General features: G+C 43.4%; 1 protein-coding gene across 3 annotated transcripts in view; it reads right to left on the bottom strand.

Annotated features, from left to right (window-relative positions):
- Window positions 1-1682: 1682 nt before the first annotated feature.
- LOC122815560 (carbohydrate sulfotransferase 1-like) overlaps window positions 1683-26967 on the bottom strand; it is a 1589425-nt gene continuing 1564140 nt past the window's right edge. For all 3 annotated transcript variants that reach the window (XM_044088150.1, XM_044088151.1, XM_044088153.1), the window contains one exon: window positions 1683-2941. In XM_044088150.1, the coding sequence (XP_043944085.1) occupies window positions 1782-2941 (1160 nt within the window). In that variant the 3' untranslated portion in view covers window positions 1683-1781. The remainder of the gene's footprint in view (window positions 2942-26967) is intronic.

Raw genomic sequence — 26967 nt, forward strand, 5'->3', positions numbered from 1 at the left:
TGACGACATCCCAGGCTGTGTTCTACACGAACTACAGAACGAACTGGCACCCCACCTAAGTACCATGTTCAATCATAGCCTCACCTCAGGCTATGTGCCCACTGAATGGTGCACAGTGACAGTTATCCCACTCCACAAAGGGGGAGCCACCACAGACCCCGGAAACTACCTCCCCATTAGCCTAATGAGCCTGGTCTGCAGGGCTATGGAACGTATCATCATGGGACTTATAAACAATGACATTGGTAATCTCCAAACTCAGGACCCCACCCAGTTCGGGTTTGTAAAAGGCAGATCATGTCTCCTAAACCTGATAGACTTCTTTGAAGCAGTCACCAAAGCCGTAGATGAGGGTAAGGTGGTTCACACAGCCTATCTAGATCTCGCCAAGGCTTTCGACACCATCACCCACTCTGGAATTATAGATAAACTCACTAAACTGGGTATAAATCCCTATGTCAACAAGATGGGTTGCCAACTGGCTCACTGACAGAACCCACACTGTGAAAGTAGCAGACTCCAAATCCAACTTCAGACCAGTGACAAGTGGAGTACCACAGGGTTCAGTCCTGGGTCCTCTCCTGTTTGGTATCTACTTCTCTGAAGTACAGGCCAACACAGCAGGTCTTTGGCTAATGACGTTCGCAGATGACTGCAAACTAGGAGCCATAATCAAAACTCCAAAAGATGTGGGCATCCTACAAAAGGGCCTCACTGAGACAGATGCCTGGTGTCAAAGCCATGGCCTCAAGCTCAATGCCAAAAAGTGCATTGTCATCCCTTTTGGTAAAAACTCAGTACCCATGAACTACCACATAGGTGGTAGTCTACTTAAAACCTAAAGTGTGATAAGAGACTTTGGGACACAGGTGGACAGTAGTCTCTCCTTTGATAATCATATTGCCACAGTAGTCAGGACATCCTTCTACGTGGCACGCCTCATCACAAAAGGTTTCTCATCCAGGAAAAAAAGAGGTCATTCTTCCCCTCTACTCGTCACTCATTAGACCCATTATAGAGTACAATGCCCCTTTTGGTATGTACCCCACAAGACATCTACAACAACTGGAAAGGCCACAGATATACCTCACAAAGAGGATTACCAGCCTCAAAGAGATGCCCTATGCATCAAAAAACTGCAGCTTTACTCCGTTGCATACCGCCTACTCAGAGGCGATCTCTGCCTAACACACAAAGCTGTGTCAAACCCAGGGCTTTTAGACATGCTCCACTTAAAGAAATCCCAGTCCCTACGAGCTACACGCTCTAGGGACTTAAACCTCGTCAACACAATAAACAGAACATGCTGGAGGGATAGATTCCTGTCCCAGAGACTTCCCATACTCTGGAACAAACTACCTATCTATATCAAACAAAGCTCCTCATTAGCACTCTTCAAGAAAAATCTTGATGATTGGATGGGAGATAGGAAATTCACCCCGGGGATCACTTCTGTGGCTCTGCTCGACAGTGGCACAGGTAAATAATTTTCTTGGGTGGTGAAAGCCAGGGTACCTTTGGCTAGGCTTATATAGGCCCTAGGGCCAATAGCCTAGCTCCTACCTATGAACCTATGAATATGAAGAAAGACCATGAAACAAGAATGGTCATCTTTTGATATAAAATATATCTGGTAATTTGAAGTATCAGGATAACCAAACAAAAAGACCCTTTCACCCAAGTCATATTTCTCATAAATGTCAGTTTATTTAAACGCAGTCAGAATTTTTGCTAAGGAAGAGGGTTCTGAACATTTAATTAGTAATAAAACAGTAAAACAGTCACACTCTATTCTGCAGACACTTACAATGTCGTGTCATATAACAGGCAGACATTTCTATAGGTTCAACCACACTATGTGACAGGTTCCTCAGTTCTTCAACAGAATGTACGGACCTGTATCCTAGTCTTGATAATGTTGCATTACATACATTCTGTACAGTCTTGACTATATCAAAGGACAAATTTAATCTCCAGCTTTCAGCAACAGCAGATGAGTTCCTGCTGGTGGAAAATTTATTATACTCAGATGGAGTTATATTTACTTTTGTGTTTTGTAATATCCACTTAGAAATTCTGTCATTCCAGTTCAGGCCTACAAATTTATATATTTCTTTGGCTTTTTTCACTGGTTCTTTGGCTAAATCCTCATACCTTACCAGCATGTACTTTCCCCTGAGCCAGGATGGCTTGCTAAGACCAGTATCTGCAGAATTCAACATATCAGTGCATAATGTTGTGATCTGAGTCAGGTCGATATTGTGAGGTCTTTGTCCTGTTACATTCCATATTTTCCACATCCTGAAGTGAGTAAAGAAAGTAGCTATCCTAGATGTTAGAATTCCCCTAGGATCCCTCACCAAATGTACAATCTTCAAGTTCAGTCGAGGATCTTCTACTAGTGTTCTCAGGTCTTTAATTTCAGGGACTCGGACTATCTTTATGGCCATGTGACTGCAGTTCTGACATGCCTGGGATGCAAGAGTTAAATTTAATGAGTGGCACATTTTACTGCACACATTCTCCTCGACTTCTTCCAGGTCCTGTGGCACATCACAGACTGGAGGTGAGCACAAAGCTCGACTGGCACCTCTCCTGAAAAATAATGGTGTGTCATGGTCTTTAGGCACTGGCTTGATATAATTTTCCAGAAAATAGAAATCACAATCACACAGATTGCGCAGGAGGTCCCTGAAGGCCCCAAGTAGGAAACTCTTGTTCGCTTGGCTCTTATTTCTGGTATTAGGCTTAGTGAGGGCAATCTGGACATGGTAAAGAGGTTCAAAAAGGTAAAACACATCAGGATGCTGGTTGAATATTTGACCCATAAAAGAGGAACCACTTCTGGTCATAGCAAAAATAATAATATGCTTTCTACCCTGCTCTTGAGGGAACTCTTGGGAAAATGGTGGTTCTTCACACATTGGTGCTCCTTTGTAATCTGTATGTAAACATTAAAAAATAAATCATTAGAAATGCATCACAGGAATGTTGGCATATCTACATCCATCCGTCTACTGACAAAAATGCTGAATTTACTGGTATTTAGGGCATGCATAGGTTATTTCTCTTTTTGTATATAATGTGTCTCTTGCATTCTTTTGAAAAGAAATGTAGTGTATGTAGAAATGTTGCCAATTCTTATTATAGAAAATTATGTCTAGTAAATGAGTAGCCTATAAAACACACAAAGCATATATAGTTACAATGTTACCTCTAGAAAGTAGTGTTGCTTCATCAACATGGAGTGTGCAACTGTTTCACATGAGTTAAATGGCATTTGTAAAGTAAACAGAAAAAAACCTTTATGCCAAGTTGTTTATAGAATATGTGTTACATTTGTTAGTTCCAGTAAAAATTCAGTTTCAAATATATTACTACCTCTTGGAAAGGACTAAAAAAAAAACACTCATTTTGGTGGTCTTACGCAGTGCTACATATCACCTAAAAATAAATGTCATTCTGTCTAGTGGGAATGAAAAGATTTCAGAATTACAACTATACCTTCCAATAACGACACAGCACCACTAACAAAGGATAAGACATGAATATCTCAGAAGCATGAAATGTAACTAGGCCTAAAATATGTCTTTTTTTTTTACTGCGACAAGCCTTAATGATGTGTAACTGCTACAGATAAACAGCATGTAATGTTATCCCAACTGATGAAGTTGAGATATACATTCTTGAGATGAAAGCGCTTACTGTAGGGCCATTACTGTGTTATATTATGAGCAGTCTTGTTTGTGGATTTTGATAAGTTTTGGTCACTTTACTCTTAATTTATTGGCTTATACAGAAGTTATGAAATAAGTGTGCCCCATTACATAATGGAACATGGTCTAGTAGGAAGCACACCACTTTTCTCCTTAAAGGCTTGCAGTGCACGCTGTTGCTACCAATAAATTATAGTTATGTACTCACCATAACTCTGCATATGTGTCATCTCTCTTTGTCCTTCCTCAACTGATGGATTTCAGATCCGACCCTCAGATTCATCCCCTGCCACTTGACAGACTTTAGGCTTCGTAGCTCGAGCTCCTCCTCTTACCTATAATCACCTAAGTACCTGTGAGTTACCTCAGATCGAGTTTGCAATCAAGTTATCACACACAATGCCAAAAAACAGAAGAGGCAGTCCACTGTATTTCTGAGTATGTAATACCACAGGATAAATGATGGGAAACATGAAGAAATCAGAGAAGGAGACTCTGGAGACCACACAGCAGACGTTATTCGGAAGTATCCTTCAGGTCATACCAAGATGAAAAAAGACAACACAAATGCAGAGTTATGGTGAGTGCATAACTAATATCTGATGTTGTCTTTTTCATCCATTCCTCAAATGATGGGACAGAGTCCCCAGATAAAATCATCTTGGGTGGTCCTCAAGGAAGGTTATGTCAGAGTACTGCAGAGGCGAAAGCTGTTCCATTCATAGACACTATGTGTAATTTGTAATCAACTATATAAGTATGAGCGTTGGACCATGTAACAGCTGCACAGACGTCATCTATAGATGCTTTAGACCAGAAAGCAGATCAAATGGTCATAGACCTGGCGCAGTGTGCTTTAGGATGTTTTGGTAATGACAGATGTTTGTTTCTGTAAATAAAGGTGATGCAGTCAGTAAGCCATCTGGCTAGAGTCACTTTTGACACTGCTGTGCCAAATTAGGCTTTAGAAAAGTATACAAAAAGAAGTTATGTTCTTACCATAACGTTCCATTTGTGCTGTTCATCTTCATTCATTCATTACTGATGGGTGTCGGTTCCATCCTCGGAACTAAGTTGACCTTATAACAAGCTTGTACCAGCCAAAATACTCTCGTGCTAAGTTTTACCCATAGTGCCCCTCTCCGTTATCTCAGATCGAGTTTGCCCGTGATAAAGAAAGTAGAGGCTTTTTCTGAGCAGGTCTGCTAATGCAGGATTTGGACCAAATCCGAAACTCCAGGAGCCCTTTGAAGGGGGAAGGAGGGTGGGACGTAATGAATGAAGATGAACAACACAGATGTAACGTTACGCTAAGAACGTAACTTCTTTATCTGATATTGTTAGTCTTCATTCATTCCTTACTGATGGGACACAGTCGCTAGCTACTTTATGTCCTGGGTGGACCTTATGGAAGGATGTTCCTGAGTACCATTGAACCAAAGGATGCTCTCCCCTGGAGACCAAATTCAATTTGTAATGAGTGATAAAGGTATGAGGGATAGCCCAAGTTGCAGCTGCACAGATATCATCCATTGCAGCCTTTGAGTGAAAAGCAACAGAAGTCGCCACTCATCTGGTGGAGTGTGCTTTGACCTTCTTCGGTAGAAGAATTGTATTATGTTGGTACGCAAAGATTATACAATGTCTCAACCACTTAGATAAGATCACTTTAGAAACAGAGTTTCCCAATTTAGGACCTGAATAGGAAAAGTACAGTTGTGCGCACTTACCATAAATGTAGATGTTAGAGTGTATTCCCTATTGCAGTCATTACATTTGGGTTATCTGCTTGCAGGTATCCCTCAGTCGGCCTGATTATCAAAGTCTTGGGTCCTGCATCGGTTGCTGTCTCATCTTCCATGACGTCAGGTAGTCAGGGGTATAAAGCATACAGCTGACGCTATTACATCAGTTTTTCTTGCCCCAGATGTCAGGTACCCCCATAATGGGAAGCAATTATATACAAGGTTACACCTCCAACAAAAAGCAAATACACCAGAAAGCTTAAATACAGTAAACAAGAAGAAAGGTATAGCCAATAGAAGTCAGGGGGCTGGAGGGAGGGTAACCAGGACTGCAACAGTGAATACACTCGAACATCTACATTTATGGTAAGTGTACACAACTGTACTATGTTCTGTGTTTCACTGCTGCAGTAATTACATTTGGGTAGATTCCCAAATCTAAGGAAGGGAGGAGGCAGTTAGAGAGCATTAGGACCAGCAAGACTGCAATGGCAAAACCAGCTCTGGATTTAGAAAAAAATTGGCAAGTGGTAATGCTTGGTGAAGGTATGTACAGAATTCCAGGTAGCAGCTTCTAGGATGTCCCTGGTAGGAACACCTCTGAGAAAGGCTGTAGAAGTAGATGCAGCCCTGGTGGAATGGGGTCTTATCCCCTGTGGGGTAGGTTTTCCATGGTGCTTATAGCAGAAATGAATGCAATGGCCTATCCACTTTGAAATGGCCTTCCCCTCTGCCCCTGCAGCAAATGCAACCAGCAGCTGTTCAGATTTCCTGAGAGGCCTAGTCCTGTCCAAGTAAAATCTAAGTTGTATGTGCATGTCCAGGGAGTGCAGTATTCATTCCCCTTTGTTCTGTGGATTAGAAAAGAAGGTTGGCAAATGAATGCCTTGATTAAGGGCCACACTGGATACCACCTTGGGCATAAAGGAAGGATTGGTCCAGAGGGACACCCTGTCCGCATTCAAGATGATGAAAGGCTCCACTGCCATGAGGGCCTGTAATTCAGACACCCTTCTTACTGAAGTGATGGCTAGAAGGAGGGCTGTTTTTCCAGAAAGGAATTTCAACTCTGCAGTTGCAGCTGGCTCAAAGGGAGGTAGAGTGAGCTTTTCCAACACAAAATTAAGGTCCCAGGCTGGAGTAGGGGCTCTCCTGGGTGGCCTTAAGATTTTGGCCCCTCTGAGGATTTGCTTCAGCAGTGAATGAGAGAAGAGGGGTGGCTCCATATTATAATGTGCTGAAATGGCCGAGGCATGAATTTTAATGGAAGAGAAGTAAAGGCCCTTGTGAAGCATCTCAGTTAAGTATTGAAGAATATGCGGTAAATTGGGCACTGTTGTGCCCATCCCAAGTTTGGCTCCAGGAACAGAATCTTTTCCACTTTTCAGTATAGGATTTTCTAGTACTAGGCCTCCTTGCCTCCAGAATGACATCCATGACTTGCTTATTGAAGGATGGTAATGAACAGCTCAGGTAATTAGCCAGGCTGCAAGGTTCAGGGTTTGAAGCTGGAGGTGCAGAAGCTGGCCCTCCAGCTGGGACAGCAGGGAGGGGGTCTGAGGCAGGTGCCATGGTTCCAGCAGTGACACACTGCACAATAGGGCGTACCAGTGTTGGCGTGGCCAGTCTGGTGCAATGAGTGTTGTCCTTGGTTTGTCCTGTTTGATCTTTAGTAGAACTTTGGAGAGGAGAGGCAGAGGGGGAAAGGCATAAACTGATAGTTTTTTCCAGGTGAAGGACAGGGCATCCACTTTCCAAGCTTGTCTGTGGGGAGTCCTTGTGCAGAATTTGTCCAAAACAGGTTTATCTCTGGACTCCCCCACTTGTTTCTCAAAATACTGAATATCTTTGGTTCCAGTTTCCACTCGTGTGGGTTCATGAGATTTCTGCTTAGGTCGTCTGCCAGCTTGCCTGGCAGGAATTGAGCTTGTAGGTGCACTTGGTAGCTCAAGGCTGTGTTCCACAAAGCCATGGCTAGTCTGCAGAGAGGGTATGAGTGGGTTCCCCCCCTGCTTGTTTATGTACCACATAACAGTGGTGTTGTCCGCCTTTGCCAACAATTGTCCTGGAAGAATGTGGTCCTTGAAGGCTGTCAGAGAATTCGAGACTAGCTTCGGTTATATGAAGCTATTAATCGAGCAATACAATGCAACATTAGAGACTTTAACAACGGAGATAAGTGAATTAGAGACTGATATATCAAAAATGTTGAATGAAGATGAGTTCAACACACTATGTGTAGATCTTAAATCTACGTTATCTATCATCGATACCAAGTCTGTCCAGGACAAGAAAAGGAAGTTGGAGAGGGACTATCTCGACTTCCAAAAAGGCCAAGTGTTCTCTTGGCCGAGAGATAGAACACATACACGTCCCAGGAATGATTTGTCTACATCTAGCCCTGAGTTGAACTCCACAGACAGAGCGAGCGTGATTGACAACCAGAGCCATGCCCCTACAGCGATGTCAGCCGCATGTGCTGAGTCATCAGTGTTCGACGAACCTAACACAGGCGCCAACAATACAGTGAGACCTAAAAGACAAGTTACTATAGAAGCGTTGATTCATTCCAATGGTGCCAGCAACAATCCACCTAAGAGGGATGTAAGGCAAACGGAACACAACGCTACCAATGGAGCACGAAGGAAGTCGCCAGCTGTAAGTTCGACAGCAGGCGAAATAGAAGACGACACACTAACACAGACGGAGGGTTTTCCATCTTTTCCCCTCCCCTTCAAGCAGATAGAAAAGAGGACATGGCAACCACAGAACACGGCGAGGAAAAGAAAGGGAACGGAGGAAATTTACGAGCAACAGAGAAAGGCTCTGAAGTCCATTACCAGGATTTAGTAGTCAATATATCCAGGTATGAATTCAACGTATATGAGCTGTCCGTCCTTAACAAAGGACTGAACTTTATACCTTCTGGTTATTCTGATGTGACTGACTTGATTGTGGACATTAAAATGTTCACTAGGAACATAGCATTAAAAATGTTCTATGATAATGATGATATGGCTATGAATACAAATGTACATAATATTTTTAAAAAACCTTCTACTTTCATGCCACCATTACATCCTTCATTGGATATATTTGAACGTGCATGTGAACAGGATTTATTGGAATTATACAACAGTAATAGCTTTAAATCAGAATTTGTTAATGTTACTAGAGAGGAAAGGATGGCTATTTCTAGTTTACAGAACAACGATAATATTATAATTAGACAAGCAGATAAAGGAGGCGCCATAGTGGTGATGGATAGGAAGGAATATATGGGTAAGATTGAGACTATGTTGGCTGATGTTGACACCTACTGTCCTTTGACTATGAGTTCCTTGAACACCTTGATTACCAGAGTACATGGACATCTATATGATATGCTTTTGAGTAATGTTATAGATATGGATTTGTATAGATATTTCATTGTAGAGAACCCTTTGATACCCACCTTCAGAGGCTTACCAAAGATACACAAAACAATGACTGACCCACCTTTGAGACCCATTGTCTCCAGCAAAGGGTGGTTGACAGAATCAATATCCATATATTTGGACAAACAATTCAAACCCATCATTAATAAAACAAATTATATACTACGTGATACCCAACAATTTTTGGAGAACCTTGCTTTAAGCAATACTCAAAGGCACATAGATAAGAACGACTTTTTCGTGACGTTATTCACATCCATACCAAACATTATTGGTGTGGAGTTTGTAAGGTTGTTTTTGTTAAAGAATGGGGTCAGCAACAATAACATCATAAAATGGATGTTACTACTCGAAGTAGTTTTGGAAAATAATGTTTTATGTTATGAGGATGTATATTTTTTACAAACAAAGGGGGTAGCGATGGGCACCCCATGCGCGAACTCCTATGCCAATCTTGTATTGGCATATTGGGAGGACACGTATGTCCTTAACAATACATTGTTCCATGATCATATACAATATTATAATCGTTTTGTCGATGATGTTTTTGTTGTGTGGCGAGGAAATGAGTCAGAACTCTTAGATTTTGTTAGATACCTAAATGGGACTACAGAATTTTTGGAATTTGAAAGTGCACATTCATGTACCAAGATAGAATTCTTAGATGTTAGGTTAACTAAAGAATCAAATGGGATCCATACTGAAATGTACAGGAAGCCATGCTGGCGGAATAGTTTTCTTCACCGCACCAGCATGCATCCCAAACATATTCATTCCAACATCATCACTAATCAGTTATATAGAGTATCAAAATTGACCACTGATGATGCCACTTTTGCAAAACAGAAAGAAAGACTATTAAATGACTTCGCTACCAGAGGTTATAACAGTGATTTGATACAAGTCACTATAGATACCAGTGAAAAAATAAGGACTGGTAAAGGGAGACCATTTTTATGGGAAAGTTGCTACAGAGTCTAAAGTAAACAATAAACCTCGGACCCAGGTGAATAGACTTGTCATTCCTTATACAAACAGGAATAGTCAAATTAATAAGATTATCACCAAGAATTGGAAGTTTTTAGCTATGGATGATAGAATTGGCTCTCTAATAGATGATAAACCAAGGATAGCATATAGGAACATGAAGTCCCTCAAGAGACTATTATGTTATGAAATGAAGAATAATAATTCCATCAGATCTCAAAGAAAAGGCACGTTTCCATGTCGGACATGCAATCAATGTTCCTACATAGCCAAAGATAATATATTTATACACCCACATACTGGACGCACATATACATTTACTTGTTATGCGGACTGTAAAACCAGAGATCTCATATATCTAGCACAATGCCAGACATGTCAGAAATACTATGTAGGGAAAACAAACAGAACCCTTCGTGAGCGTATAAGGGAGCATATTTACGCAATCAACAAAGAGAACACTACTAATGCGCAAGCCCGACATATCATAGATAATGGATCTCAGCATTGTTTCAAGTTTAGGGTGTTAGAATTAATAAGGAAGACCATTAGATTAATCAATTTAAGGAACTACACTGAAGAAATTGAGAGCAAATGGATACTTAGGTTACAGGCACATCAATATGGGTTAAATGAGAGAATTAATTTAAAACCATTTTTGGCAGCTAAACCTTTAAAACACTAGATTCATAGGACATAACATTTTTCCCCATGGTTGCATCATATGTTTTTAACTTTTTAATATGTCACAATAGTAACTTTGCATACATTGTTTTAAAAAATTTTTAGAAGTTAGCCTTTTACTTAAACTGTTAATTGGAATGTTAATGAATTATAGGTGTGTCTATATACTATTTAAAGTGAATTGTGTTTTACCATGGCATTGAAGTCTGAAGAAGCGTTACTACAACGTGAAAGCGCTAACTGTCCTAGGCATTTTGTTTCCAATAAAGGATTTGTGTTATTTCAGCCTTTGGTGTACCCTTGGATTTGTTTTTCCTGACAGAGAATTCTGTACAGCTAACATTTCTTTCTGGTTGATATGCAGGTGCATTTCACTCGGGTTCCATTTGCCCTGAATGCACTGCCCTGCCAAGTGAGCCCCCATGCATAGCCTGATGCGTCTGTTGTTAAGGTTTGGGCAGCAGGAGGTAGAATGAATGGCAGTCCCTTGTTGTGGTGGCAGGCCTCTGCCCACCAAAGGAACACTGTCTTTATACAAGGAATGATAGGAATCATTGATTTTAGGTCCTGAGAATGTTGACACCATAGGCTTTTTAGATACCATTGTAGTTTCCGCATATGCAGTCTTGCATATGGAATTAGTAAAATGCAAGAGGCCATGAACCCCAGGGCTTGTAGTATTTTCCTTGCAGACAGCCGAGTCTTTGTGGCCAGTAGTTTAAAGTAGGCTGTCAAATAAACTTGTTTCTCTGGCGTGAGGTAAGCCATCTGGGAAGTTGTATTCAAGCTTGCTCCCAGGCATACAATTTGTTGGCAGGGTACTAGGTGTGATTTTGTTTTGTTTATGGTGTACCCCAGTGAGGTTAGTAGTTTCTGTACAAACACCAGATGAATTAATAGTATGTCCTAGCTTTCTGCCTGAATTAGACAATCGTCCAGGTATGGGTATATTTGAATATTTCTTTACCTGCAGAATGCAATGACTGGAGCTAGGCACTTTGTGAATACCCTGGGAGCAGTAGATAAGCCAAAGGGCAGTGCAGAGTACTGATAGTGTATGTAGCCTGCTCTGAAGCGTAGGTATTTTCTGCAAGATTCCCTAATTGGGATGTGCAGGTAAGCTTCCTTTAAATACAATGTTGCCAACCAGGCATTTTTTCCTAGCATGGGAAGCAGCTGATTAAGAGTTAGCATTTTGAATTTTGGGATTACCAAAAAGGTGTTTAGGATAGACAGGTCCAGGATAGGACGGCAAGAATTGTCTTTCCTTGGTACCAAGAAAAGTCTTGAGTAAAAAACTTGCCCCCATTCCTCTTCTGGGACAGGTTGAATAGCCCTGATACTTAGGAGAGAGACAGAACCTGCTTTTGAGCCTCTGACCACTGATTTGGGGGTAGGTCTGGCCAACTGTTTGGTGTTGGTAAGGAGTGGAAGTGGAATCTGTATCCTTGGGTAACTATATTTAAAACCCATATGTCCTGGGTAATGAGTTCCCAGTTTTTTGCATGCAGGGCGATCTTTCCCCCTAAAGGAACAGTCAGTTGAACAGGGCTTGGAAGGTTTAAAGTTAAGTCATTGTGACAGTTTACCATAGGGGGGTGTCTTACTATTTCTAGCTTTGGAAGTGGGAGCCCCCCACTGCTTAGGCCTGTGAGTACCTTGAGACTGAAGCCTGGGTGGTCTGCTGGTCCTGGGTTTGGACTGAGAAGGCCTGGAAGAGACAGGAAAGGACCAATTCTTAGAAGGCCAGTGCCTACTAAATTTGGGAGGCTGTACTTGCAGGAAATCTTTAACAGTTTGCATAGATTTAACTTTTTCCTCCATCTTTTTAAGTACTTCTTCTGCTTTGTTGCCAAACAGGCGGTCTTGGTTTAAGGGAGCATCCAGTAATTTAGCTTTAACATGATCTGGCAAAGCATGCCTTCTAAGTACAGACCCAGTGACAGCAGCCCTGCAAGATGCCTCTAATAAATCAAAACCACATTGCAAAGTATGTTTACCAACTTGTTCAGCAGAATGCATTAAATCCTGTAATTCTTTATTTTCATCACATTCAGGAATAAACATAATGTTCTGTTTAAGCAATTCAATAATATGCTGCTGATACTTTACATATGAAACGCAGTTTAAGGCCCTAATGGCCAAAGTAGCAGAAGTGTATACCTTCTTACCCCATCTGTCCAGGCCCCTGGAATCTCTATCAGAGGGGGTAGGGTTTTTGGCAGTAGTAGCCTTAATGCCTTTGAGTCCCTGTGAAATGGTCTCTGGATCCGCAGTAGGATTCTTAAAGAGGAACTTGTGAGAGTCAGACACTCTGTAATACCTGTCAGTTTTCCTGGGAGCCAGAGGTATAGTGTCTGGGGCCAGGCTAGATTCTAACAAGGCATCATCTACAATGTCCAGTACAGGAGGGATACCTAAAGGCCTGTGTTGAGGTAGGAGTAAGAATTCCCTAAGCCTCTTTTTGGAGTCAGAGTAACCCTGGCTTTCCCAGCAGGAATGCTCCCTAAGAGTATGCAAAGTTTCACCAAAAGAGAAATCTGGAGGGGAAGCAGAGAGAATTGAGTCCTCTGCATCAGAATCCTCATAGGTAGACAAGGGCAAATCCTGGTCATCAGAAGAAACAGAAATTTCAGAATCCTGATCAGAAGAATCAGAAGGAAAATCAGTTCTAGGTCTCTTAGAGGGAGAAGGGTGGCTTCCCCTGATTAGAGTAATAAGGTCTTCAGCCATTCTTATTTGTTTTTTAGGCATAGGGGCCTGACCATGTGGGGTGGGCATCGGTTTTCTAGGCGTGAATCAAGTTTTAGGCCTTGAAGAAGGAGATGGCGTTGGTTTAATATGCAAGTCAGTAGGCCTGACTACACCCTCAGAAGCCGGTGCCTGCACAGTGGCTCTGGACCCATACAAGTTAGAGACATCCGCAGGTTTCATAGTTGAAGAAGCATCTCGTGGCATACCGGATTCTGAATGGGTCTCAGTAGAGGCCTGCAAATCTGAATTAGCGGGTATCAGGGGCTGCAAAAACACCTCACTGAGTACCAGTGAACTGGCGACTAGCTTAACGGAAGCGTCGTCGGCAGCTTTGGACCTATGCGGTCTGTCTCTGTCTTTATCTTTGCACTTTTTTGGAATTTCGGTAGTCGGGTGGCTTACCGAAGCCATTTCTGGATACTTGAACCAAGTACCAAAATAGTTAGATGCGAAAATGAACCGACGACGAATAGTTCGAGATTGAATAAGGCACAAAACTGACAGCGAGGGACGTCGTGGTCTGGGCCTAAGCAAGGAATGCAGTACGAATGAAAATCTTTATGAGGTATTTGCTTTTCACAAGTAATACAATTGTTAACTTTTACTGACATCGGTTTAGAGCAAGAAAAAGGATCCCCAGCGGGGTACTTGGGTTTGTTGAAGACTTTGGATCTGAAACTCGAAAACGAAAATTTCAGGAGTCGGCCGACCGGCACTTGCGAACTGCTTCTGCTTCGGGCAATGCACGGCAAGAAAGACTGATGTAATGGCGCTGGCTGCATGCTTTATACCCCTGACTACCTGACGTCATGGAAGATGAGACAGCAACCGACGCAGGACCCAAGACTTTGATAATCAGGCCGACTGAGGGCTACCTGCAAGCAGATAACCCAAATGTAATGACTGCAACAGTTAAACACGAAGAACATCAAGCAACTGGTCTGATTTATGTACTGATTTAATTCTACTCAGATAAAATCGTAATTGTCTATGTACCTCCAGCAAATGAAGGCAGTATTCTACTTTATTTGAGTAGTTAGAAAAAGGACTGGTAGGTTAAATGTCTGGTTCAGTGTCAATTCTGAAATAACTTTGGGCCAAAAGGAAGGGTTAGTCTGCAGTGATACTCTTATCATTATTAAAGACGATTTAAGGGCGTTTTATGCACAAGGCCTGAAGCTTGGATATGCATCTTGCTGAGGTGATGGCTACTAAAAATAGTTATTTCCAGGATAAGAACTTTACATTGCAAGTGGCAGCAGGCTCAAAAGGTGATCGTGTCAGGAATTGCAGTACTAGTGATAAACTCCAAGGTTCGATTGATTCTTTGAAAGGTGGTCTGATATGAAAGACCCCTTTCAAGAAGGTTTTACAGAGGCGATGGGAGATTAAGGATGAGTCTTGGAATCCATTATGGAGGTTTGAGATAGCAGCCAAATGTACTCGAATGGTGGAGGCTGCTGCTCTTGCATGAAGAGGACCTGACAAATAATCCGAAACCACACTAACAGGAGATGGGCAAGGGTCTAGTTCTCTCTGCCGGGAATAAATAAGGAAATTCTTCCAGATTTTCCTGGTGGATGGTTTATGTGAAGCCAAAAGAATGCTACATACCGGGGAGGTAAGGTTATTCTGCCTGGCAATTACTAGAAGTGGAGAAGCCAAGCTGTTAGCTTGAGACTGCATATGTTTGGGTGAATCAACCTCTGCAGGTGCGAGATCATTTCCGCAGTTGGATCCAGAATCCATGGTTGGCATACTAGATGAGGCCAAAGGAAGGGAAACCAAACTTGTTGGGGCCAGTAGGGTGCAATGAGAATTACTCTGCTTCTCAGCTGAAGGGCCTTCTTTAGAAATTGTGGGATCAGGGGACAGGGAGGGAAAGCATACAGAAGTCCTGTGGGCCTATCGTGTATTAGAGCTTTCCTCGGGGACTCCCCTTGTGGAGGAATTAGGGCAAAGTAGCTGCTGCATTTGTGCTTTACTGGAGAGGCGACTAGATCGCAGCAAGGCTGGCCCCAGCAGCTGAAGATCTTTGCCGCTATGGTTGAAATGAGGGACCACTCATGAGGCAGGAGGATACAGCTGCTCAGTTTGTCTACAATCTCATTAGAATTCCAGGGAATGGATTGCTATCAGAAAGCAGTTGAGAGCTATAGCCCATTGCCAAATTCTCATGGCCTCTTGACACAAGAGTAGGACTTGGCTCCCCCTTGTTTGTTGATGTACCAGACCACTGACAGCAATTGTCCCTGATGGGAGGACAGATTGGAATGCTTGCAAAGCTATAAGCCCTGCCTTCAGTTCTAGAACACTGATATGCAGGTTGGCCTCCATTGTTGACCAAGTGCCTTGGACCGTCTTTCCCTGAAAGTGCCCCCCCCACACACACACACACACACACACACACCCTATCAGGGAAGCATCCATGGTCACTATGGCCTTGGGATGAGATGGGGAGAAACAGTAACTCCATAGGTCTTTTTCTGGCTTCATCCACCAAGTTAAATCTTCTTTATGTCTCTTTGTTATGTGGATCTGAAAGGACATAGGATGATGAGAAGGGACCACTGTGTTAGTAGGAGCCATTGAAGAAGCCTCATGTGCATGCTCGCTTGAGGAACTATTGTAATTGATGCTGCTAGTGATCCTAGAAGTTGAAGGACAGCCCGAGCTGGAACTTTGTCTTGAGAGAGTATCACCCAGAGTTGGAACCACAGTCTTTCTCATCTGTGATCTGGAAGGGAGACTAGGCAAGATTGCGTATTGAAAGTTGCTCCTATAAATTCCAAGGTCTGGGAAGGAGTCAAGTTGCATTTCTCCCTGTTTACAGAGATTCTTAGGTATTCTGTTAGTTTTAGTGTGTAGTTCAAGGCTGTAACCAGTAGACACTTGGTGGGGGAGGTAAGGAGCCAATCGTCTAAGTACGGAAACACTCTGAATCCTTGCAGTCTCAAGTGAGCTGTTAACACTGCCATGCATTTGGTGAACACTGTGAGGGCTGTAGAGTTCAAAGGGTAGCGCCTGGAATTGGTAAATACTGACTCCCAGCTGAGAGCAAAGAAATCTTCTGGAGCATTTGTCTATTTTTATGTGGTAATACGCATCCTGAAGCTCTGTTGAGCACATCTAATCATCTTTCTCCACGAAGGGTAGGATAGACTGTAACATGACCATCTGGAATTTTGTTTGATTGGCAAATTTGTTCAGAATGCTGAGATCCAAAATTGGCCTGCTGTCCCGTCTTTTTTGGCACTAAAAAGAACCTTGAGTAAAATCCGGATCCTATTTGGTCTGGTGGGACTGCTTGGATGACTCTTTTTTGAGACAGCTTTCTTATTTCTCGAGCTTCTGCTTCCCTTTGACTAGGTGGAACATCGGGAATTTGTCTTGATGGCTTTGGGTAGATATTGAATGGTATGTGATAACCTCTGACTATGTTATTCTGCACCCAAGAATCTGTGGTTATTGTTTGCCAGGCAGGATGGTGCAGAGAGAAACATCCTCTGACTGCTTCCAGAGGAAAGCAATCAGGCCGCTCATCAGGAGCACTGGTAGGGCTGTCCAGAGAAAGAATCTCTGGACTCCTGGTTACGCGGACCCCCTCTGCCTCTGTAGGGGCATCTTCCTGATGAGTTACCCCCTCTGCCCCAGGGAGTAAACTTGCCACGTGTGTCACAGAAAGGACCTAGGATTTCCTGTGCCACATCTTTCCGTTCCTCTCATTCCTAGAGTAGGGTCGTTGTGGGGGGGGTGGTGGAAAAACATACTCCCCCAGCAGACAGAGTCTTGCTATCCTTTTCACATCTGGCTAACATGCCTTTCACTTTTTGGGCGAAAGGGAAGAAGCTTCCAAGGGTCCGCAAAGTCACAAAGGCGCATCCAGGTGTGATGTCTCATGACAACGTCTGAACCCGCAGCTCTAGCTGCCCCTACAGTACCATGAGAGATTAACCGCATGGACGAGTTGGATATGGATTCCAGGGTTGCAAGCTGCGAGGCAACTTTTGTCATGTACCTTGTCAGAAACTGGTCCTGCTAGGGGTTCCACAGATTTCTGAGATTAGGTCTCTCTGAAGCCTAGTAAAGTGTGCCAAGTAATTCAAGGACCGAATGGCAAAGGTCGATGAGGCACACACTCGCTTTACTAACCTGTCCACCACCCGAGACTCCCTATTCTGGGGGTGGACAGTCTGGCTCTCCTTGGCAAACTCTTTCCTAGTGGCAGCTGCCACCACCATAGCATCTACCGGCAGGCCTTTGGACCAGTGCGGACCTTCTTCATGTGGAGACAAAATTTTGTCTGGTCTCCAAGGGATTGGTTCAACAATATCAGGACTCTTCCAAGCTCCCTGGATGATGACGTTGGACTAGTTCATCTGCAGGCGGGGTCACCCAAGAAGTACAGGGTAGAGCATGAAAAGCCTGCAAGAATACAGACTCCTCAGGGGAAGGGTTGGTGGGCTTCCAGTCTCCCCACTGCTTTAAAATTTCCAGTATGTCTCCAAAGGAGACATCCTCAGGGGGCAACCGTGGGAACCCCTCCCCTTCATGGTAGTCCGTATCTTTGGTGAGGGACTCTTCAGGGGAGTCCATGTATTTCCCTCTTGCACAATCTCTTACGTGGTACCTCTTCAGTGGGGGCTTCTGCCGAGGACTCCGAAGACAGGGCACCCTGCATTAGGGTTTCTTGAGGCTCTTGTGCTCAATGTCCCGATGTGGTGGCCTGTGTCAGCTGCAGTTCAGAGGGAGGACATATCTGGAATTCCAATGCCAATGGTTTACCTACAGAGGCAAGGGCCCTATCCATTGCTTGGAAAGCTGGCCCGCCTGAAGAGGGGTGGGAGCCCAGAACCGAGAAGAACAACCTCGGAACCGGGGTCACACTCCACTCCGATGAGCCCACTGCCAAGGAAGGAGCCCCAAGAGGACTTGGTACTGCCAAGACTCCTGGAACTGTAGCAGATGGTGCCGTAGAAAAAACTGGCACCATACTACAGGTCACAGTGCTGGCAGACCAGTCACGATCCCAAGGATGGCTCGGTCTCAAGTGAGTCGATGACCAAAGGGTTGGGTCTGGAACCACGGTGAGGTCGACCAGTGGAACCGAAGAAGTGGGAACCAAAACAGGCATCGGTGCTGGGTGCTTCAATACCTGCAAGGAGGTCAAAGGAGGAGAATATGCAGGAGTCCATGGAGAAAAACTCCCAAATCCGGTTGGGAGGGGAGCCCTGGAAGGTGTTGAAATTCCTCTGGCTGTCAGCAGCTGATCCACAAGTCGCACCACGTCCAATTCCGAGAGGCTCCTGGAGGATCGGGTTGATATCCCCGACGGAGAATCGGGCCGTTCCAAGAAAGGGCTATATTTCTGCCCAAGAATGGATCTGCTGTAGGGGAGTATAGGGTCCGAGGTACAGTTTTTCCTATCAGCACCATGGCCTCAGGACCAGTAAGATGTATAGGGAAGGGGGAGGTGACTGGTGTTGGATGTACTATTGTTGGTGCCAAACAGGATGGGGCTGAAGCACTAGCTGGAGCCATGGTTGGTGCAGTGGACATTATCGGAGGCAGTGTCACTGAAGACGGCACCAAAGTAGATGATCGTGGTCTTGGAATTTAGGAGGTGGTGAGCCCTCCAACCCAGAAACAGCTTCTGAAAAAGGAGTTTTTAGAAGGCCTTATAGAATTAGTTTGTTCTTTCTCCCATTTAGGGAACGAGAAATGAACCCTTTACAAATTTTGCATGGTGGTTGAATAGAGAGGTGCAGAACACCCAGGCAGTAGAGACAAGATAAATGAGTGTCCAAGTTGGGCATTTTACGACTGCATTGATCACATTGCTTGAAACCTGTTGTCCACTTCTTTTCAGACATGGTGGGAACAACTGATAACAATTATGTATATCAAACAAAAACAACATAAATTACAAACTCTAAGTAAAAGAAACAGATAGAAAAGGGAAGGAATACCAACAATGATATTTAGATTACCTCAAGAGGTAAGGGGAAAGAAGGTAGAGAGAGGGAAGGCCTCTACCAAAGATGATACTTGAGATTACCAAGTTGGTAAGGAAAGCAAGAAAAAACACTTAATAGGGGGTAAACTTTTAGCGACTAATAAGAGAAGAGGATTATCAAAGTATAGAAGAGAAATTCTGTGGAAAAAAGTTTTAGAATAATAAGTTTTTATAGTATTTAGCTGAGAGCTGGCTTGACACGTCTTGATATCTAATTGGCAAATGAGATGTGATGTGACAGGGAGAGGGGCATTATGGGTAAAGCTTAGCACGAGAGCTTTTTGACTGGCATGAGCTTGTTATAAGGCCGACTTGGTTCAGTGAACGGAACCAACACCCAACAGTAAGGAATGAATCAGATCAGTTATTCTGACTTCCTGAAATCTTTAGTTCTATGAATGTAAAATCTGAGCTATGAACATCTAATAAATGAAACATATATTCTTTCTTGTTAAGATAATTTTGGAAAAAAAAATAGTAAGTTGATTGACTATTTCAGGATAGCCTCTGCAACCACCTTAGGTAGAAAGAAATAGTTAATCCAAAGTAACACCCTGTCCTTGTGAAAGACCAGTTAAGGTGGTTGAGGAGAAAGTGCTTGGAGTTCTGATATCCGTCTAGCTGAGGTAATGGCCACAATAAAAAGTGTTTTCCAGAGCAGAAATTTTAACTCAGTTTTTGCTGACAGTTCAAAGAAGGGCTCGAAGAACCAGTGTATGGTCCCATGGAGGTAAAGGATCTTTTACTGGAGGGTGGAGTAGTAAGGCCCCCTTAAAAAAAGGTTTTACATAACTTCAGAGAAGATAACGAAGAACTATCTGCACCACTGAAAATCTGACATGGCAGCCAATTGCACCTTAACAGCTGAATAACTAGCTCCCTGACTGAAGATGGAAGCTAGAAAATTGAGAATAGCTGGAAGAGGCATGGAAAAGGGGTCTGTCTCTGAAGGGCTCAAACAGGGAATCTTTTCCATTTACTTTTATAAAGCTTTCTAGTGGAAGCTTTCTGGACTGATATAAGAATATGGCGAACAGGTGAGAAAAGCCTGAACTTCTAGCCATCACTGGAATTGACGAAATCATGCAGTCAACTTGAGGAATAGAATGCCTTAGTGAGGCAGCCCAGATGGATGAGTCAGAAGGACTTGTAGAAGATCCAACACCCATGGAGGATGAAGAAGATGAGCCACAGGAAGGAGAACCATACTTGGCAAAGCCAGAATGGAACAATGAGGATCACCTTGCTCCTCCTCTGGTAAGCTTTCTGAATAAACTTGGAAAAAGGAGGAGTGGGAGGAAATGGGTATAGTAGATCAGTGGGCCAGTCATGAAAAAGAAGTTATTTACTCACCATAATGTTCCATCTGTATGGTTTATTTTCATTCAGTCTCACAAAAAGGTTCCTGATCTGAGGTCAGATCTGACTTGGCCATTACTACAGCTCATGGAAACGTTCAAGCTCTTGAGCTCTCTCCTACCCACAATGTATTGTCACCCTGTCACCTCAGATTATACCCATAGCTTTAGGGACAGAAGAAACATATGATGAAAAAGGACCTTTATACTATAAATCACAGAATGTATCTGCAATGCAGAGACTAAACTGTTGTTGAAAAAAAGGAAACCGGTTATAACTAGATTAGAATGATAAAAAATCCAATAACCAGGATGTACACAAAACCAGGAAGTAACCAAACCAAAAACCAGGAAGCAGAACAGCCAGCAGTTAGTCGGTAAAAACGAAATACTTTAATCCAGTTGAACAAGCCTCAAACACACTTTTTTTTTTTTTTTTTTTTTTTCGGTAAAAACGAAATACTTTAATCCGGTTGAACAAGCCTCAAACACACAAGCGCTTTCGCTCAGAAAATTCTGAGCTTTCTCAAGTGACACCATCTTATTACAACAGGTGTCTTTTATAACTTACTAGTCTTTCTGTTAATTTAAAAAAATGCTGTTAATCAGCGCTTTAAAGGAGCTATTCCTTTTGTTACATACATCCCACCCCCCCAAACATTAAACACAGAAAAAAATTTTTAAAATACAAAATAAATCTTTGTAAGTATACATTACATTCATTTGTTAATTAAAAAAACTATATTTCAACCCTGAGTTAAAATAAAGACCAAGCATTTGAAACTTCCTAGGTGGTTAAAATATGCAGTGTGCCTTACTCTAAAAGACAATAAAGAAACATACATTAAATATTGTCTCTTTCAAAATGTGTGTTGCTGTGTAAAAATATTCCATTAAAAACCATGAATTACCTGCTAGTTGTTACAATCCACCAACCTTACTAGCAGATCTTTAAGCATTAAAAGGTTCTTATTAATGAATGAAAGGAGCTAGTGGGTTGTAAAACATTCCTAGGTCCAATGCCCCTTAGGTGCCACTACTACACAAAAACATTTGTATATATATATATACGCAAATTGGTCTCTTTGGGGGACCAAGTGCCTTGAACTGTCTTTCCCAGACAATGCCCCCCCCCCTATCTGAGTGGTGTCTGTGGTCACTAAAGCCTTGGGATGAGGTAGGACAAATGGGCGACCTTGCGGAGGCTGATCTGACTGAACCCGCCATTTGAGATGGTCCTTGCAAGTTTGAGTTATTCGTATCATTGCTGACATGGGATGGGTGAAGAAGGACCATTGAGTTTGCAGCATCCACTGTAAAATTCTGATATGGTATCTCGCCAGAGGAACTAGAGTAATGGCTCCCACCATCAAGCCCAAAGCTTGTAACACTTTTCTGGCCGAAAGTTTTGAACTGCAAATTATCTTCTTTGTTTGGATTCTAATGTTGAGAAGACGAGGATAGGGAATGGAGGCAACCATAGATAATGTGTTGAATAGTGCTCCAATGAACTCTAGTCCTTGGGTGGGTTGCAGTGGAGACTTTGCATGGTTTGTAGTGATTCCCAGCATTGAACAGGTCTGTAAAACCTGATCTGTCGCATGTACCAGTTGATGCCCAGTTGGGGCGGCGATGAGCCAGTTGTCCAGATAAGGAAATATACGTATTCCTTGCAGTCTCAAGTCAGCTGCTACTGCTGACATGCATTTGGTAAACACTCTGGGGGCCACAGTGAATCCAAAGGCAGAGCTCTGAAATGGAAATGACTGACTCCCGCTTAGAAGTGAAGGTGACTCCTGTTCATTTTCATAAGATAGTACGCATCCTGGAGGTCTATCAAGCACATCTAATTGTCCTTGCCCAAAAATAGTAGAATTGACTGTACTGTGACCATTTGAAACTTTGTATGCATGACTGACTTGTTTAACATGCTGCAATCCAAAACTGGTCTCCAGTCCCCCGTTTTCTTTGGCACTAAAAAGAACCCTGAGTAAGTTCTGGATCCTTTCTGGTCTGGTGGGACCTCTTGGATCGCTCTTTTTTCTAGCAACTATAGGATTTGAGCTTCTGGCTCCCATTGACTGGGTGGAATATCCAGAAGTTTGTTTGTCGTCAGAGGAGGAAGGGAAAAATGGTATGGAATAACCTTTAGTAATAATTCTCTGCACCCAAGTATCGTTTGTTAAATCTAGCCAGGCCGATTGGTGCAGAGAAAAATGTCCCCCAACTGCCTTCAGAGGATGACAATCAGGCTTCCATTCAGGAGCGCTGATAGGATCTATCAAAGAATGTTTCTCTGGACCCATTATTCTGTGGGCCTCCTCTGCCTCTTGGGCATCTTCTATTATTCTCGTTTCCCCCTCTGCCTCTGGGAGAACCAGTTCCACATGTGTTAGGGTCAGACTTTGTGACTTCTTGAACAACATTTTATGAACCCCTCTCTGATTCCTGGAAAAGGATCACTGGGGGGGGGGGGGTCAAAAATGTACTCCAGTAGCAGAAAGCATCTTCCATCCTTCTCACACCTGGAAAGCATTTCCTTCACTGTAGGGCCAAAGAGTGATGATCCGTCAAATGCAGCATTGACAAACAAAGACTTAAAAGTCTCCTCAAAATCACTTAGGTGCATCTAGGCTTGTCTCTTCATGGCTAAGCCTGGACTTACTGCCCATGTGGCACCCTCTACAGCATTAGATAACAACCGCATGGACGAATTAACCACAGACTGGAAGGTATTCAGCTGTGGAGCAACAAAAGTTTGAACCTCCTCGGCCTCAACCTTTGCCAACAAGCTGGAAAGTTCTCTGATTAAGTCCCTTTGCAGTCTCATAAAATGGGCGAAATAGTGCAGCGATTAGATAGCAAAAGTCACTGAAGTGTATACTTGCTTCCCCAGTCTGTTCATTGACCTAGACTCCTTGTTAGGAGGGTGGACAGTTGAACTCTCTTCTGTGAGTTCTTTCTTCGTGGCCACCGCCACAAACATGGCATCAATTGGTACACCCTTACTCCAGTACTGCCTTTCTACTGGGGGGTGCCATGATCCAATCAGGTCTTTTTAGTATTGGCTCAACCGAATCCGTCTCTTTCCACACCTTCCAACAAATCAAATCCACAAATTCATCGGGAGGCAGGACAACCCAGGAGGAAGATGGACCAGCACCAAGGGCCTCCAAGTATGTGTTCAAAATTGAGGAATAACCAGCCTTCAAAGCAATAGCCAATAAATAAAAATGAAGACCAAGGCTGTAATGAAAGGCTGAAATGAAAGGCAATAAAAACGCTCTTTATTTTCCACAGTTCCAGACAGAAGACATGTCTTCTGTGTGGAACTGTGGAAAATAAAGAGCATTTTTATTGCCTTTTGCTTCAGTGGGGTGCTTCCTACAGCCTTGGTCTTTATTTTTGTTTAAGAGCCTCCAAGTACACGGATTCCTCGGAGGAAGGGGTGTGGGCAGACCAACCACCCTTCTGCTTCAGGAATTCAAGAATGTCTCCAAAGGAGACATCTTCGGGTGGTGGATTGGGGGACCCTTCACCTTCACTGAAATCAGTATCTGTGGTAAGAGACTTCTCCTGTGAGTCAAGGTTTTTCCTCTTACACCTTCTCTTCTGAGGGATTTCTTTAGTGGGATGATCTGGAGAAGTACTGGAAGAGATAGGGATCCCAGACTGGGTAGACTGGAGGCCGTGGGCTGGCTGTCCCTGTGCAGAATGATGGGGATCATGCAACAAAACCAGATGGGTAGCCAGGGATGGGTCTGAGGGGGGAGGACCAGTCCACTCTAAAGATTCATAGAAGACCTTCTAAACCACCTTGAAGGCTGATTTCCCCAGGGATAAGGAAACCAACGGAGCAGATGACAAGGGTATCTGGTCCATTGACCCCCCCTACTCCCAAAGGACGACTGCCTGAGGAGGAAGCCAGAGCTGAGCTGTCCAGCACTGAGGCTCCAAGAGGGAGAGAAGGCTCAGAAAATATCGTAGTCAATACCACCCCCAGACCTGACATGGAGGCTTCGGCTCTGGGAGCCCTCCGGATCCGTACACATCAGAGCACAGAAGCTCAAGGTTATAGTCAGATCCGACGAACCAGTTTCCTCGGACACAACCCAGATGGGCCCAAGATGCTTGGACCCAAGAACTCTGAAAGCATGGGGTCAATCACAGGAGGAATAAAAGGAGGACATCCCAGATCCAATGGGGTTGGAACCAACAAGATACCCTTTTGGATCTGCTTGGTGACCAGTTCCCTCACCATTTTCAACACATCTGCTTTGGTGAGGCTTCAGGTCGAACCACAGGACACAACAGAAGCAGGCCTGGAATGTCTCTCCAAAAAAACAAAAAAAGAGAAGGGAGCTGAGATGGAGCCAGGTCTACAGAAGGCAAATAAGTGTGTTGAGGCAAGGCTTTCAGATCTGAAGACTTTTGCTCTGAAGATAACGAGGCCTTCTTCGATTCAGAGACCTTTGACACAGCTAGACAGGTCAGATCCGATTCTGACAATTTCTTCGTCAGCTCCAAAGAGGCTGGAATCTCAGATAACCTAGGCCTTTTCCCATGTTTGTGGGAAGAAGTCAAGGGCTGATCTTTCAGTAAGGCCATAGAAAAAGAGAAGGGCAGCATGCCTTTTAAAATCAATTTATTCTTTCACTCACTGATAGCCCTCGGGTTAAAAGCCCCACATATCTCACAGTCTAGGTCCAAATGCTCTGGACCTAGGCAATATAAGCAAAGAGAATATCTGTCAGAAACATTTTAAATCCTTTCTCAGATATAAGTCAAAGAGAAAGAAGGAAATATTAGTACAAAATAAAAGATACGGAACAAAAAAGGGATAAGGAAAACTCCTTTTTTTTGGAAAGGTGGCAATAAAGGGAGATGGAAAACAAAGAGAGAGAGTCTGAAGGAAAGAAGAATAGAAAAAAATTACAAATTCAAGTAAATATCACCTAATATCTCCACAAAGCTCGAGAGCTGTCAGTAACCACATCTGATCGTGAAAGCGGCAAATGAGATCTGAGGTGACAGGGCAACAGTGCAGTGTGGGTAGGGGAGAGCTCGACAGCTCAAACGTTTCCACGAGCTGTAGCAATGGCTCAGTTGGATCCGACCTCGGATTCAGAAACCATTCATGAGGATGAATGAAAATTGACATCGACAGATCTACAGCATCTCTCAGTGACTCCCCCCTCCAGGAGGATCTGGCAAAGTACTTGCTCCACTTGGTAGTCTGGGGAGAGGCAAAAAGGTCACAGCACTGTTGACCCCACTGGCGAAAGATCATGTCTGCCACTGACTGGTGGAGAGACCACTCATGAGCAATTAAAATGGACCTGCTTAGTATGTCTGCTAGCAAGCTGGTTTTCCTGGAATATGCATTGCCAAAAGAAAGGGGTCAGAAGAGATCACCCACTGCCACACTCTCACTGACTCCCTGGAAAGGTAATAAGATCTGGTTCCCCCTTGTTCGCTGATGTACCAGATTACTACCATGTTACCTGTCTGAACTGTAACCATCCCTAGAGGGACAACATCTTGAAATGACTGCATCTGCTTAGTATGTCTGCTAGCAAGTTGGTTTTCCCGGAATATGCATTGCCAAAAGAAAGGGGTCAGAAGAGATCACCCACTGCCACACTCTCACTGACTCCCTGGAAAGGTAGTAAGATCTGGTTCCCCCTTGTTTGCTGATGTACCAGATTACTGCCATGTTACCTGTCTGAACTGTAACCATCCCTAGAGGGACAACATCTTGAAATGACTGCATCTCATATAGGACTGCTCTCATGTCTAGGACAATGATGTAAAGGTTGGCCTCTGTCAGAGTCCTTGTGTGTTGGACTGTCCTTCCCAAGTAATGCCTCCCCACCCTAGTTGGCAGGTGTCTGTAGCCACTATGGCTGTGGGGGAAGAGAGTATGATGAGGCGGTCCTGGGAAACTTCCTTCACATCAATCCATCATGGTATGTGTCATCAGCAAACTGCTGTGATGCAAATGGGAGTCAACACTGACTGATGCCTGATCAACCACTTTACCACTAGGGTTCACTGTTATATTCTCATGGGAAAATGTGCCAAAGGAACTAGAACTATGGAGGCTGCCTTGGAACTCAACAGTTGTAGCACTAGTTTGGCTGGAGGTGAACAAAGAGTAGATATATGTATTGCCTGTTTACTTAAGGTCTCCAGTCTTGATCGAGAAAGACTTGTTACTTGTGATTTCATGTGTAGAGGTGCACCAATGAACTCCAGAATTTGTGTTGG

The sequence above is a fragment of the Protopterus annectens genome, chromosome 11.part0 (genome assembly GCF_019279795.1).
Source record: "Protopterus annectens isolate FY-2018-M chromosome 11.part0, PAN1.0, whole genome shotgun sequence".
NCBI lineage: Eukaryota > Metazoa > Chordata > Ceratodontiformes > Protopteridae > Protopterus > Protopterus annectens.